The sequence below is a fragment of the Limanda limanda genome, chromosome 22 (genome assembly GCF_963576545.1).
Source record: "Limanda limanda chromosome 22, fLimLim1.1, whole genome shotgun sequence".
Classification (NCBI taxonomy): Eukaryota; Metazoa; Chordata; class Actinopteri; order Pleuronectiformes; family Pleuronectidae; genus Limanda; species Limanda limanda.
In genome coordinates this window covers 10,846,797-10,863,509 of record NC_083657.1, presented here as the reverse complement: position 1 = coordinate 10,863,509, position 16,713 = coordinate 10,846,797, and the positions used below count along the sequence as shown (strand labels likewise).

Genomic DNA, 16,713 nt, shown 5'->3' with positions numbered 1-16,713 from the left:
AAGTTGCAGAAATTGCAGGCAGTGACATTAAATGTCTGTGGTGTTTTGGGGAATTTCACCAAATGCATGCCACAGCTGTGTTTAGAGTCTGTGCTAGTTAAAAGGGAAATTTTCTCTGAGGCTAATTACCTCGCGACTGGCACCATGCAAATGTGTCTGGCGTTACAGTGTAGGGGACCACCCTCTGTGTGGCCCGTGTCGTGCCAAATCCCCCCCCTTTCCCTATGCAGTAGCACGATTAGCACTGGACACAAAGTACAGCTGTATCTAAGCGGCATGGTGACGTCGTTGTTGTAATGGTTTGCATTTTGTCGAGTGAAGTATTTTTTATACTTTTTTCTGTTGTCTGTTGAAGTAACCATTTATTTGAGGAGTTGGGGATCAGCCTCACTGAGAGCTTGAGAACACGCCCATCTACACCATGTGACCTGCAGGCATTGGACGGCGCTAGTTGTCAATCGCACGGTGTCAACACCCCAACGCAGGCCGTGCTTTAACGTCTATTTGTCTCTAAATGGGAACATGGTAAACAAAATGAACATCATGCTGCACTGAAGAGGAGTTGAAACTGGAGATTGAGACCATATATTTACTGACGTTATAAGTCTATAAATCTTCTATAGATCCACCCTCTGATGACATTTGAGAGAATACAGGTTTTAGTCACTTCCGCATAGGCTTCACTTTTCGGACCCGGAGTCTACGTCCATTTATATAAGCAGTCTTTAGCTGAATCTCATGGGAATGTCATTAATGTTGAGGATATTTGATGGCGTGAAAAATTTTAGCTGATGATATAGAAAAACAGAGGAAAGAGTGACGAATGTCTGTACCAATTTTAAAGCCTGGTTGTTTAGACACGTCTGCAAACCTAAAAATATTAATTACATTAAGGTGCAAATAGAAAGATCGATAGAAAGATAGAAAGATCAGGAGATCACCAAAGTGCAGAGGCTTCAACCTCTGGAAAAAGGACCAAAATATTCATAATCTATCCAATATGTGTTGAGATATTTACTGTAGATCAAAATACTGAACGGACGAAGCCATTTCCAGGACCATGCCACTGTAGCATGGCGAAAAGTGTATCAAGACAGCCACAGGGTCATTAAAATCAAAAACGATATTTCTTCTTGGGGGCATGAATGTGCTCTGCGAATTTAGTTGCAGTCTGCTGCTCATTTCTCCAGTTTTCCACAACTGATCAATAGCAGGGCTCACAGCATGAGCATATTTCAAGCATTACAGAATCAGCCACATTTTCATGCGTCTACTCGCCGCAAGAGTATCAATATTTGCAGAGTTTGTGGAGCCATACTGGCAATTACTTCCAATCGAGCAAGAACAGTTGATGACATATATATGGACATTATGAGCATGACAAATTTTACTGCATACCCACTATAAGAAGTTATTACTGTGATTTTTTTTCTTTTCTTTCTCATGGTTACAATAGATCTTGCTTCCTTTCTTCTCTGACAATGTTACTGGCACGCAAGATGGTAGTTATACTGGACGTGTAGCCTTGTGTGTTATTAGCTGATCAGCAAATCCAGTATAATTGTAATGTTTGCGTGTATTTGGCAGAAAAAATCAGGGTCATAGTCTGTGAGTTATGTGTTACGTGCTCCAGGAATTCCGATATTTCAAGTCGTTTTGTTCCCTAACCTTCGATGATGCCATTATGAATCCCTTCTCCTGCTTAGCCTCCACTTTGTAGCTTTCAAAGTCGAGAGGAAACAAAAAGGGAATTTAGTTTTTTTTTCCATTTGCCTCTGTTTTTCAAACATGTCGATTATATATTGCTCTGCTCAGCTGATTTTCCACACTGATCCGGATCTTTACTACCTGTCTTTCAACTCTTGGTCTTTGGAAGTTGTTTGGGTTCGAGCCCCATGACCTGTTGTTTGGCTTGGCAGAGGGCAATGTCTGAATTTGTCACAGGGTCTAATGTTCCTGCCATGCCTGTTAGTCCACATTCACTCCCCCCCTTGCTTTTCTGGAATAAAACTGTACAAACTCTTTGAGTCCTCGTCCATGCGTAAGTCCAAACTCTGCAACGTTGCCTCCAATCATGATTCCAGATTAGCTGAGGGCCGACGACACTGGAATTCCTCTTAAGTTCCAAACTCAAAAGACAATCCTTTGATTAGTTTCCACCGGGGTCTCGGATAATTGGCCTATCGTAGTCGCCATCACTGGTTTATCATCACTCGGCTTCAAAGCACAAAGGAATCCTAATTTTCAATAAGTGGTTAACTCCACAATTTGGGCAAAGACGCTGCAGACTGTCATGGACCGAGTCATGATCCAAACTGCTCCAATCTGTTCTGCAGACACAGGCTGGAGGGCTCTGCTTTCAGCTGTACTACTGTATGTGCAGCAGTGCTGGTTTATTAAGCAGAGGTTTGTTTAACAGTGTGTTTCAGCACCTATATTCCAACCTTTCCCTTTTTACTCAGGTTTTACTTGCCTTTTCAAAAGCATTTATTATCTTTCCCTCATTTGTGAAGCTCCTCTAGTTCGAAATCAAATGGATATAGGTTTGCGTTTGAATGCTAACATGCTGAAGTCAGATAGGAACCGTGCTAGACAAATGAAAGTCACTGTGTACACTATCATTGGCCTTTTAGCTCAAAACACAATTTCCCCCAGTACAGCCTCCCAGATGTTTGTGTTTCCATTGCCATTTGCCTGTTAACAGAATTACGTTAAAACTACTGAACCGATTTTATTGAAACTTGGTGGAAGGGTGGGTACGAGCCAAGGAAAACCACATTACTTTTTTTTTTTAACCATCTAGTTATTCTTGTTGTGTTTATACACTTAACATTCTCCTAAAAAAGACACCCCAATTGAATATTTACCGAAGGAGAAGTCAATAAAAGCAATTGTAATTGTGGTAAACGGGGAAATAAAACATGTCTTGTCATAGATCAGGTATCAGTCAAGGGAACAAGACAAGGTTATAAAGGTAGCATGTTAATAAAGCAGCAATTTGCAAGGCTTTTATTGATTTGTGTGTGTGTGTGTGTGGTTACACTAATTCTTATAACCTCTTTACAACCTTTTCCAGCATAAACACTGACATTACCGGGAACAGTAGACCTTAGTACCCTGGTCTTAATGAGGGAAAACTTAATACCTTAGGTCCTGATTAAGGTTAGTGGTGAGATGTGGATCATGGGAAAGTTAGCCTGTCAACAATGAATGGAAGCTGAGCAAACCTGTCTGTGTGTTATACCACAGACAGGCACAATCATATCATCATTTGCCGCCCCCTCTAATAAACACCTTTTTTATTAGTGCACAGTCTCAGAGTGTGAGTTGGACTGTTAAATCTCAACTCCTCATTCTGCCGAAACCATCGCTGCAGAAATCCACCCGCTTCTCAGCAATTCTGAAACACATAATGAGAGTCGGTGGTTGAAATACCAGACGGCAGGTCACTGGTGTTCATTGTGGTTTGTTTTATCATTTACCCCCAAGGCCACTTCACTCATATGTTCTATTTCTTATTTTCATCTGCAGGACCTGCGAAGGGCAGAATATCAAATATCGCACATGCAGTAATGTGGTAAGTTTAGCACACTCATCTTTATGTAATGGATGTCTGTGGAGCTTTCAAGTGGTTTTCTCTGGAGACAAACCGATACGGCAAATTGTGATGATGGAGGGATTCCGTGTGGTGGAACTGTGAAAATATTCCCCGGGCTTATGGGGAAGAGGTATAATTTTGTGATCTCGGTTCCTGTTGTTTGGACGAAAGTGAGAAGCTGTGGTGGTGAAACATCAAACACCCATTTTGTTTTCATCTAATCTTGTAATCTGGTAATTACACGCAGCAGCCAAAAATTCAACCACAGAGATGTATGACATTAATACTGATTCAATCTCAGATATTCTTGTCTGTGTTGCGCTCAGGACTGCCCTCCAGAGGCTGGTGATTTCCGTGCCCAGCAGTGTTCCGCTCACGCAGACGTGCGACACCAGGGTCAGTACCACGAGTGGCTGCCTCTGTACAACGACCCGGACAACCCCTGCGCTCTCAAGTGCAAAGCCAAAGGTTCGGGCTTCGTGGTGGAGCTTGCGCCAAAGGTTCTGGACGGGACTCGCTGTTACACCGAGTCCTTGGACATGTGTATCAGTGGAGTCTGCCAGGTAGGAGACCACCTCCGAGACCTTTTAAAGTTTTCTGGCCAAAATACTTAATTGTAGACTCACAATATTGTGAGAGAGGCGACCTGTCCCGTAGCTCTGTGTGTCAGTGTTTCGACATTTGCAAAGTTTTTTGGGATCCCATGAGAAACTTCTCAGAAACCAAAACATGTGATTTCGATCAATTGCTGTTAAGAAAATCTAAAAAATGTATTTTTCAGAGGACACTTGCATACCAGCGAGTTGGGAGCAGCCACAGGCTCCTTGGAGAACTTGAGCACAAATATGCAGTGCATTTTATGAAAATCTGACAAATGTAGTGCATATTTGTGCAAAGTATTTGTGCTGCTGCATAAAATAAAAACTTAAGGGAAACATCTGACTCGTATTTAGACTTTTAAGAAAATGCTTTTTGAAATGCAGTTTAATTTAACAGTTTAATTTAATCAAGAATGGAAGGGCACATGGGGAATTTAGGAATTAATCCGAACTCAAAATTGTATTTACCTCCATAAAGGAGGTTATGTTTGTCTGCGTTTTTTTGTTTGTTGGCAAGATTACACAAAAACCACGAAATGTTTTGCAGGGGTGGGGCATGACCAAAAGAAGAACCTATTAAATTTTGGAGCAGATTAGCATCAGGGGTTTGATCCATGGTTTTTATTTCCACCTCCTTTAACACTGCAAAATAAAGCGTTTTCCCACATTTTTGTGTGTATCTTAATCTTAATCTTAATGAAAAGATTTAAATAAAATCTGGCCATACGCATACTGTATGTGAAGTTATATATAGGATTTAATTTACTGGTTCACAGGCTGCAGATTGACAGTGCATATGCAAAAACACTCCTGCATCGTATATATAGGCTGACTGAACATCATGCCATCTGCTTTACAAATGAATATCCAATGAGAAGAACAGTTGAGACTGGGCTTTTGACTGGCAGCCCAGGAAATAGTTCAGAATTTTAATGCACTCTCCAACATGCTTAAAATCACACTGGGGTTTTTGGTTTTCCCTACCGACGGAGATTTCGGAAAAACTCCATCAATCAAATATGGAAGCTTGAAGATAATATTTAACAGAAGACAGTGAGGGAACTTTTTTTACTTTTGTAAAAAGCGTGATCATTTCACAGTGGATGTTTCATGCTATCTCTATAATGCAAACAATAGCAGTGGCACGAATGTGGAAGAAACCAGAGGGTTTGGTTTGTTTGGATCATTTGATGACAACATTTACATGGTTTTAACAGAACCAAGATGTTTTCTTTTACTGGGACTTGTTTTCATTTTTCCTTTTTATTTCTTCTGTCCCTCTTTGCACATGAGCCTATTGTACATTTACTGCCAATTGCTAAGGCTCTCAGAAAAAGTGTTAAGTAATCAGGTCGCTGTGAAAGTCCCTGATTAATCTTTTTTGTGTTACAGATTGTAGGTTGTGATCATGAGCTGGGCAGCACGACAAAGGAGGACAACTGTGGTGTCTGCAATGGAGATGGCTCCTCCTGCCGACTTGTGCGAGGACACTACAAGTCCCAGCATGCTTCAGGAAAAAGTAAAGCGTCTTCACCCAAGGCAGTCGTTTGTTCAGATTGAAATAATTATATATTTACTTTTAAACGTAAAGTTGAAGCTGACAAAATAACCCTGATGAAGTCATTTTGTTTTTCTTTAAAAGGAAAGTCGACAACATCTCAGTTTCGACTTTGACTCTATAAGACATCAGCACGTATTGGGTAGTTGATCTAATGAAAGATTAAGTTGTATTCTGGGACGTGTAGGATTCAGTGATTTTGTGAGGATCATAGATTGTTAACAAAGATAGATGACATATCTCCACTTCCTCCCACGATCCAGAAATGAAACCGAAAGTAACCCACGAAGCCAGATTTGGGGGGTGGAGCTGCAAATCAGTCCCAGATGTCAATCATGACGTTTTTGTCCCATCAAGTAACTCATTTAAACCAATATTGGAAAAATAAGGACTTGAACAAACATCGGTGTGATAAGAATGACCTCAAATGACAGAAACCATCTTTGACAAAAATGTTTTTGACTTTTACCCATACTGACTTTTTAATTTGGTCCATGTCACTTTAGAGAAGAGCAAAACTTGATCGTAGTGTAAAATAATGTAATTATATTGCTGAAGTTGAATTACAATATTCTCTCCCTCTCTCCCTCTCCCCTGTCTGTTTGTCTCACCCAAGCTGAGGACACAGTCGTCGTCATCTCCTACAAGAGTCGTCATGTGCGTCTGGTTCTGAAAGGCCCAGATCACTTGTGTAAGTCCTGGTAGGTCCAGGGTGCCCTTCCATCCAAAATAGTTGAACATGATATTTATATTTGGCAGTTTATTTCTTTATCTAAATGCCAAATACTGCACTTTTCAACCCAAGTGTACTGCATGTGCTATTTTAATTATACTGCAGGTCGTGTTTTCTAGTAAAACCTTTTTAAAAAACGTCTCGCCCAAATAACAAGCTACAATTAACATTACGTTGTCAGCCTCTCTCATTAAGACCGTTTTTTTTTTTTTTTTTTAAAGGTGACTCAGAATAGCCAGAAGAGGTATTTATTTTGCTCTGGCTCTGAGAAGATGCAAGACTTAGCAGCAAATATCACTAATGTCAAAGCACCGGCACCAAACTCCCCGGTGAATCAAATTGATAACAAATGCTCCATCTCTGCACCTATCCCTCGCTTCCAAGGTCATTTCCTGAGCTCGGCCGAATGCACTTCTTTTTCTGAATGGGTCCATTTTTCATTAAATATTTCCCTCTGTTTCTTCGTTGGCCGTGGGCACTTCAATTGTAACCATCTGTCGGCAAACGCTGACTGCCTCTGATTGCAGCTTGTTCTCGTGTCATCCCCCCCCCCCTTGCTTTTGTTTAAACTTCCTTGCTGGAATCACACAAAACCTTGTTAGGCCAAGGTTGACGTGAGGTCAAACAATGGAAAAGCTCAGTGCAGCACTGGCCTGCTCAGAGACCTACATGACGGATTGCCAAAGTGAGAGTCTGTGTGTGTGACTGGACTGAAGACCTCAGATACATGAAAGTATCTCCACATTTTATAACTTCTTCACACTTATTTTCAGTTTAATTTTGTGTTAAGATGAAAAGGCGAGAATTGACTATGATGCTGAAAATAAAGGCAAAACTCAAGTCTCATGACGTTGGTGGCTTTTATGACTATCAGTTTCCTCTTTCTGACCATGATGAGTCAATTGTGCTCTCGGTTCCTCCTCTGTTCCCTCTTTAGATGTGGAGAGTAAGACGCTGCAAGGGGTCAAAGGTGAACTGGTCTTCGACGCATCCGGGCAGTACCATCTGGAGAACACCACCCTGGACTACCAGAAACTCTCTGACAAGGAGATCCTGAGAGTCACTGGCCCGCTTGGAGCTGACTTCACTGTCAATGTAAGAGCTCAAATGCATCAGTCCCAGTGACCCCAGTTAAGATAGTTCATATTTTATATAATTAATGATTATCACCACTCTTTCCCCTTACACGTTCATGAGAGAAGCATACAGTCCTCTACCGCAGGGGCGTCGTCCCTCACACCCCAACCGATAATTACATAATAATAATATGTTCATAATCTGGAGATACCCTTCCAAGACTCATTCACAACAAGGTAGCTGAAAATCCGTCCATGTGTCTAGTTACTTTCCTAGTGCACAAACACACGCACACACACACACACACACACACACACACACACACACACACACACAGGGTCGGGGGGAGGTTGGTGTATATTGGACTTAAATTCAGCTCATAACTGCTGGATATGTAAATAAGCAACAGTTTACTGTTTATTTTGCCCTAAAGTGGCCAGAAAATCGGTTATTGCAGGTTTAACATCATTTCTGGAAAGTTTTACATGAACAATGTCATCAATTCAGCAACTGAAACCAGCGACCTTCAGACTGCTTCCTTATGGGCTTTGCTTGCAAATGATCCCAATCAGCTTCAGTCCACTCAATAACTGACATCACAGGGACATTTCTGTTTTCTTTTCCGCAGCTCAAACCCAAAACTGTAGTTTTTGCAACGCAAAGCTCTGAAAATGGTGTGGCCCCGGCCAAACTGTACTCTGATAAGTTTCCATGAACTCCCACTGAACTCACTGCGAGTCCCGAAGAGTTCAGAGGAGATTCGATTTCGGATGTTTAGATTTAAAGATATCAAATTGTTCGTGTGCGCCACTTAAATATGAAATGCAAATGAAGGTCTTAGTATTTTTCAAAGCAGCGTGTGTCGTGCAGTGATAACAATAGTAGCTCACAGAACTGGAGCTCCAAATCCACTGGTTGACTTTAGATGTATTAATGCCAAAATAAATGTCTGACTGTCAGCTAATAGTTGATGAAACTTGGATTTGATTCACGATGCAACGTCAAGCTCAAAGAAATATTATCATAGGTCTGCTTATCAAATGTCACATTTTAGTTTTGTGTAATAACAATTCAGTCATTCAGTAGTGGAGCTTAGGATCTGTTTCTGATACAATGCCATGAAACAATGATTACAACATCTTTTTTGGCTTTGTCGCTCACACACACACACACACACACACACACACACACACACACACACACACACACACACACACACACACACACACACACACACACACACACACACACATTCTCAGACTGGGTAAGAGAGTGGACATTAAAATGATACAGACCATGGACCGTGAAAACTTCCCCCTCATAAACACGAGTCAGGCTCAGACGGTAAATAAGTACTGGGGAGACAGAAATCTGAGAGGAAATATTGTGAATGTGTAATTTTCTAATCTGATGACAGTCGGCTCATGTTGCAGCGCTGGAAAAAAACTTTGGACAAATGGAAAATCACAGTAAAAAAGCTCCCTGGCATTATTTCCACTGTAAACACATGAATGTAACAACAAGGTCTTGTAGTAATAATCCGTCGTGTGGCTGCTCTTCAATATGCTTGAGGTGTGAGGGTAGAAGAAGAAAAAAATGTTTATGAAACAAAATATCTTCTGTTTTCATTATTCCAGTCAAACACAAAGAAATCCTCAACGCTCGTCCAGGAAATTATTAATCACCACGTCCATCCAGCAGCTGTTTGACCTTCGAACGAGCAGAAATGAACGTATCCGGTTACTCAGCATCAAATTCTTCCGATGTCTCTGAGTGGAAAAAGAACATCTCTCCGTAGACTCTAGTCTGTTTCAGTCATCCGCTGGTTTTGTCAAAGCTTTATACTTTCCTCTGCCTCAGCCCTTTTCCCTCCAGTCTCACTTCTTGACCGATTTTTTTTTTAGAGGACTTGTGACATTTACTTAGGAATAACCAGCGGCAGTGGTTTGAGGAGAGGAGAGAAACCAGTCCTCTTCTTTATTGTTCTAATTAAAGTCAGCAATTGGTAACTTTGGTGTGAAAACAACTTCTTCAATGCCTTTTTTTAATCATTTATTTTTCCTTTTTTTTTTTTAAAAGCAACACAAAACAAATCATAAAAAGACCTGATTTTGTTGAACTTTAAATATTAATTTTCAATAAAGAATGGCCACAATTTATTTTCTGTCAATTAACGAATGTATTAGTTGACTAATCATTGTGGCTCTACGATATATTTACTTAAAATAGCTCAAAATATTGCCAAAATTGTGACGCCCTGAACACTGTTGGTGTAGGTGGAGTTGACCGGTGGAGCAGACAGCGTGGTCCAGTACATATACTACCAGCCGATCATCCACCGCTGGAGAGAGACCGACTTCTTCCCCTGCTCCGTCACATGTGGTGGAGGTAGGCCCTCTGTTGAACTGCTGGCATCAAAACTTCATTTTAATCAGTTGCAGATTTGCAAAATGTACATGCTTTGATATCTTCTGTTAATCTAAAATACTGATTTTTAAATTCTGTTGCTCACAAGAATAAACTTTTATGTAAATTGTATTAAACTGTTGGGATATGTGACTCTGCCTCCTCTGTAGGTTACCAGCTCACCTCGGCAGAGTGCTTTGACCTGCGCAGCGGCAGAGTGGTCGTGGATCAGTACTGCCATTATTACCCAGAGAACGTCAAACCCAAACCCAAACTGCAGGAATGCAACATGGAGCCTTGCCTGGCCAGGTTAGAGAGCAAAGGTACAGACGTCCATGACAAAGATCTGTCGGATGCAAACCCTAATTTCTTCAAATTTGATTCTACCTTTTTAGTGATGGGTACAAGCAAATAATGCCGTATGACCTCTACCAGCCCCTGCCCCGGTATGTACCCAACTCCTGTACGATGAATTCCCATCTCCCAGAATGCATCAATCTCTTCATGACATGTTCACTTTTCTACACCGTCAGATGGGAGAGCAGTCCCTGGACCGCCTGCTCCACTTCGTGCGGCGGAGGCATCCAGAGCCGCTCGGTGTCCTGTGTAGAGGAAGACATGCAGGGAGTCATCACTCTCACCGAGGAGTGGAAGTGCCTCTACTCCCCGAAAACGGCCATCCTGCAGCCCTGCAACACCTACGACTGCCCCACCTGGCTGGCACAGGAGTGGTCACCCGTAGGTCCCTCTGTTTAGAATATTTTTTCTTTAATACGTTGCTGTAAAGCATCAGAAAAGCTGTCTGCTTCAGAGGACGCGGCCTACCTGGCCCCTCCTTTATTGCTGTTACCAATCAACAGAGGTGAATTGGATACACCGAGAAAGTTTCAATGCCACTTACATATTTTTTACATGTGCACTGTTAGCTTTGTGGTCTTTATTTCTCGGGAATGGAAGGAGGCATTTGTCGGTTGCATCTGAAATTGGACAGCCTAGTCAAGCTGTTGTGACGCAATCGGTCTTCTAATGCTGCCTTCGAAGGATGGAGCCCTTGAAGTTCAGCGAAAAATGCCTCTTAACCAAAAGTAAAGAGATATTTTTTTGGCAATCTGGGGCTGGTTCCACCTGGAACTTCTGCAAGTTCACTAAATTGGGTCTCAATTAACACCTGAGGTTAGAATATATATATTTACCCAATTTACTTTTGAGAAATTTCTTTCGCAGCTGCAAAGTTAAAACCCGCCTCGCTGTGTGATTACGAGAAGCCCTGCTAACACCACCGCGAGTGTCCTTCACCCTTCTGCTTTGAATGCAGCGTCCAAAACATACAAAGCTTCAATAAAAGCCCTTTAGTCAAGCAGCACGCATGGAGTTCTTAAACTTTCTGTGGGCCATTCACATCCAGGCTATTAGGATGGTGCACGTGCATCAATCTGACCTTCCTAGTTCGTTTACACATGTAATGAAGTTTCAGACTCATTCACCATAAAAGCCCCTCAGGACTTCCTCATGGGGATTTTTGAACCTCAGCACTCATTCAGGCATAAGTAGAGGCACGGGGAGTCAGATTTGCAGCCTCCTAAAAACCTGGGATGCTGTTTACCCAGCACATTCTTCCTCTGCGTTTTAAATGCTTGTTTTGGCAGCGGGTGGACCGAGTGGACTCCTGAGCAGTGAGCTTTGGAAAGTCTCTTTATTTAAGTTAAAAGCTAAGGGCTTTCTGAAGTGAAGTGGTCACAGGATCGGGCATCAACATGTTAACCTGTCTGCGTACGGCAATTATCATCAGCGGCTAGGTTTTTTAATCGATTATGTCGGCTGTCGTCCTCAGTGCACGGTGACCTGTGGACAGGGTCTGCGCTACAGAGTGGTGCTGTGCATCGATCACAGGGGGCTCCACGCCGGGGGGTGCAGCCCCACCACCAAACCCCACATCAAGGAGGAGTGCCTGGTGACCGTGCCCTGCTACAAGTCAATGGGTAAGGCGTTTCGGTCACGTCCGAACCTCTAAACTTACTCACAGCTGATTCTGTGAAATAAAGTTGTATTTCCCTTGTCTTTCCTGGGTCATTTGCTCCAGATACACTCCCAGTTGAGGCGAAACCAGTCTGGCATAAGCAGGCGATAGAGCTGGAGGAGGAGATCACGGTGACGGACGAGCCAACGTAAGTACCAGCCTCACACACACACGTGCTTTCTTCTGCTGTCAACCTTTTTCAAAATTGGGTAACTTTGTACATTTTGGGAGAGGTACAATGCGTACATGTAGACAATAATCACAGATCAGTAGAGAAAAAAAAAAAGAATAAAAACAAGCCGAATAAAAAAACAACAACATGTTAGAGGGTGATCTGAGCGAGAATGGGATAGGGGTCGGTGAGGCTCGCTGAATCAAGGCAACATTACAGGGTCATTCATTCAATACTTCTACAAAGTCTGGCCTCAGGGGTTTTACATATCTCACCCATTTGCTCCATAATTGGCTGAACACAGTTTTCCGAAGACGAAGGGAGAAAGTAATCTTTCCATAACATAAATGTCATTTACTATATCTATCCGCTCCTCTATCGTGGGGGGCTCAGGAAGCAGCCAGCGCCTTGTGAGCGCTTTTTTACAGGCGGTTATTAGTATGCCAATCATATATTTATCTGGGCGCCTTGTTTGAAAATCAACATTTCCCAAAAATAATGCTATAAATTGCAGGGGCAGGTCAGTATTAAGAATGCTTTTTAATGCTTTGTGAAACTCTGCCCAGAAAGGTTTAATCACTGGACAATCCCAGAATATATGCCAGTGATTTGCTTCCCAAGACCCACATTGTCTCCAGCATGTGCTCTCCCCTCCAGCAAAGCGTGCTTTCTGCTTTGGTGTAATAAAGAAACGAATAACACACTTCTACCATGTCAAGCTTTTATAATAATAATTTGATAATAAATAATCCAGTTTTTATGCTCCCACACTGGTGTCATCCAGTGGCCGGATGTTTTTGGCTTGTCCGTCCATCCCATTCTTGTGACAAAAATATTCAAAGGTTAAAGGTTACTGTTACCTTACAAATCACATGGAGGCATTTAACCACAGGGCAGTGATTCTAAATCAATAGTGTGTGTTCAGTAATTCCAAACACACACACACACACTTGTCACCCAGATCACGTAGCCGTGTGGAACCTCGTGTTACTGTCAGAGGTGCTAAACCTTTACAAGCCTCCAATGGTTCACAACCCAGAAAACCCGGGAGGAAAAAAAAAATCCCAGCACTCATTTCCCCTTTTCAAAGAATTACTGTTGCTCTTCAGGGTAAAGAGGCAAAAGTCAGGTCCCAGGTACACTGTTTCGACAACACTTTTCACGGTGCACAGCTCAAGAGCAACCTGGAGGTGAAATTGAAGGAGACAGGAGCCGGTGCTGCCAAGAAAACCGCGGCTGCATCGCGGTCGTGTTCGCGTCAGGTGCCATTTTCGTCAACTTCTCCGGCAAAATGAGCAGCTGTAGCTCCCCGGTTTTTTAATGTCGCTTTCAGAACGTGAGCAAATGATCGTCAGACGTTGTGGCGGAGCATCTTCAGAAGAAGAAGACAGAAGAATGCAGCCCTGCTGAAGACAGATGTTTGATGGTGCTTCAGTGAAACATGTGCACTGTCAGATCTGAGTAATGAGTTTGTTGCATTAGGTTATTTAAGGTGAAAGGGGAACTGAATTTGAAAGAGGAAAAAAGCATCTTCTTGGAAACAATCAGACAGTTCAGTCACCAGCTACCAGCATTACCTCAGCAAGCCCTCAGATGTTCCAGATGTGCTTGTCCCACATATCAGTTGACTAATACAGGCTGTCCTCTCAAGACAGACAATGCTTGGACTCTACCCAGTGTCTTGCATGACTTGTATTAGGGGACCATGTTTGCCAGTTCGAAAACATCTGTTGCTTTGACTTGTCTTTGGAGCGCGAGTTGGGACGAGAAAGAGAGCGAAACGTCAAAACACGCGAGTTTGCTCGAATGCAGCAAAAAACAACATGTCTGTCCTCCAATAGCACATAAATATCTGTGTATAATACACGGGTCATTCACAAGCCAACAACAATATCTGCCCACCATATGGGGCCAGGTTACGGATGTGAGAGGAAGGAGAAGGAAATTCCTGCGTCAGACTTATTGCACTTCCATTGCCAGAACTTATGGCTGCCTTCAACCACCACTGTGCAACTGCTTGAAAAATTAAAGCCATATATGCTCCCCGGCTTTGCCAAGTGTTTTTTTTTATTTTTTTTATCACATTCCCTCTGCCTTGAATAAATTAAATATTTCCGTCGATGGAAATTTAATTGACGTGATTGCAACGGAGCTTTGGCAGATATCGCACAAAAAACGTTGCGTTGCATTGTTTCCTTCCATGAATGAAATCAAGATTGTTTTTGAACTGACAGATGTACTTTAACAACGCATGAAGATCAACGTTTCCGCGGGTTCGCCTGTTGACTTGGTTGTTCCCGTTCCAAGGTCTCACTGCCGGTGATTCATTTGTTTGTCCGAAACACGGCGAGTCCTTCGGCTCTCGTAAAGTCGAGCTTTAATTATGAGCTCTTTATTGAGGCATCTTACAAAACAGCGGGGCGCTCTTGTGTTGTGGTCACGGTGCGCAGCCAAGGAAAAATGCTGCTCGCTGGTTACCTCCAAGGTTTACACTGAAAGCAGCTGTACAACACTGATGTGGTACTTTTATTAAGTGCAGTCACTTACTGGAACATGTGTGCTCCGGTAAAGATGGTTGACACATTCAGCTGCACAGAAGAATGGTGGAATATAAAGGAGCATAACTCTTAGTGTAAATGATGGAGTTGTGAATTTCTTGATTCCCTCAACCAGATCCACACCCACTGACTATAAGAGACACAAGCATCTCTCTGTGTCTCTCAAGTGAATGCAATACGCTTCCATAGATTTGTTTAGTTTTCTACGAAACTAGAGTTACAAAACAATTCCGTTTTTTACTGAAGACTCTGGCTTCCTCCCACAATCCAAAGGTTAAATGGAGACTCTATAATTGCCTGTAGCAGTGAATGTGAATAGTTGTTTGCCTCTGTGTCTTGGCCCCATTAGGGACTGGTGACCTGGCATTTAGGCCAATAGCTGGGCCCCAGTCTCCACGTGACCATCAAAGGATAAGGGTAATAGAAAAAAATGGATAACAACTGTTATTCAGCAGAATCAATTCAGCTTCAGGAGTATTTGGTCTTTAACATTCCTTTGTCAATTAAAAAAAAAAAATATATATATATTTTTAATTATCATAGCCTCACTCATCCTCTCACTCATCCACATGTGTTCTGCTGCCCTTGGCCCACAATGTCAGTGGTCAGCTGTTAAACATGCTGGTGGATCTGCACGAGTGTGGGCAACCATCTATTCAAAGCCATTCAGACTCCAGCATGAATAACGGATAAATATTTTAAGAGTATCTGGTGCACGTCGTGTTACAAATCTTCTTTTGTATTTCAGTATTTTCGCATGAGAATTCCTCCAGTGCTCCATCGTTGCGTGAGCAGTTAATGAACTAAAGAATGACATCGAACAGCCGCTGTGATCTCCTCAAACACCAGGTCTACACATCATTCAACCATAATGGAATTCTAGAGAACACGGCGTGATGTCGACGTCCCTCCTTGATCCTTCAAAGAACTGAGCGTTTTTCTTCTTCTTTTTTTTTACGTGCATTCCCGAGACAGTTAGAATCCCACTGAGAGTGTCAATTAAATCTGAAGATAAACTCGGATTTTATACGTCTCTCCCTCTCACACGTTTGGGGTTTATTATTCTTTTGCGCTCTGCCAAAGGGTGACAGTTCTCAGGCTCTGGGTCTTAATTCTCACCCAACCTTGACGAGCCCTCGGGCGTTCATGAGCACCAGTGATCTTCAAGTATTTCCCTCACTGATCCGTCCTTTAAGACGAGGGAAGGATGCGCACGAAAGCTGTTTATCCAAGAACGGCTGGTCCTAAATCCTCACAGCTGTTTAATTAACCGCAGCAGGATGAAAACAAAATCCTGAGTGAGTTTATGAACTTAGGAGATGACTGAACTCTATATATGGGGCAATACTTCCTGAATGAACAGCACGCTGTTTGTTTTCATATGTCCGTGATGGATCGTGCTCTGTTTTGCTTTCTCAAACGACTCGCCTCGTATTCCTCAGCTTCATCCCGGCTCCCTGGCAGCCCTGCAGCAGGACCTGCGGCGCCGGAACCCAGCGACGCGCCATCAAGTGCCAGGTGCTGCTCTCCTTCTCCCAGACTGTGGCGGAGCTGCCAGATGACGAGTGCGAGGGGCCCAAACCTGCGGCGAGCCAGCCCTGCTACCGTAACCCCTGCTCTGGTGTCGCGGGCCAAGGAAAAGAAAGCAATGGGGAAGGGGAGGAAGAGGAGGAAGAGGAGGAGGAGGAGAAACCTGAAAGAGAGGAATTGCACGACTGGGAATATGAAGGATTTACGGAGTGCTCGGAGAGTTGTGGCGGAGGTATGGATCGTTACTGCCCTCTCTAATGAGTAAAGAGAGGGAACTGCATGCTTCTCTGTGGTCGTGCTTAGACAAAGTGATTTTAGCTAAAGGTCAACATCATTATGCTAAAACAGTTACAAGTTAGCACCAAATTTCATTGCTACCCATCCAAAATATTTTTGAAATATTTGAGACTGGGCCTCAGTGGTGGACAACCAGCAACAATAGACTAATATTGCTATCACTAGAGG

At 42.7% G+C, this 16,713-nt stretch overlaps 1 protein-coding gene across 1 annotated transcript in view; it reads left to right on the top strand.

Annotated features, from left to right (window-relative positions):
* The window catches only part of LOC133028792 (ADAMTS-like protein 1), a 98,099-nt gene that overhangs the window by 69,394 nt on the left and 11,992 nt on the right, over positions 1–16,713 (top strand). Inside the window, exons 5-16 of the mRNA XM_061095827.1 lie at positions 3,532–3,577; positions 3,925–4,161; positions 5,590–5,716; positions 6,372–6,446; positions 7,426–7,583; positions 9,842–9,953; positions 10,142–10,280; positions 10,367–10,417; positions 10,505–10,709; positions 11,803–11,950; positions 12,052–12,136; positions 16,161–16,480. Coding sequence (XP_060951810.1) covers positions 3,532–3,577; positions 3,925–4,161; positions 5,590–5,716; positions 6,372–6,446; positions 7,426–7,583; positions 9,842–9,953; positions 10,142–10,280; positions 10,367–10,417; positions 10,505–10,709; positions 11,803–11,950; positions 12,052–12,136; positions 16,161–16,480 — 1,703 coding nt within the window. The remainder of the gene's footprint in view (positions 1–3,531; positions 3,578–3,924; positions 4,162–5,589; positions 5,717–6,371; positions 6,447–7,425; positions 7,584–9,841; positions 9,954–10,141; positions 10,281–10,366; positions 10,418–10,504; positions 10,710–11,802; positions 11,951–12,051; positions 12,137–16,160; positions 16,481–16,713) is intronic.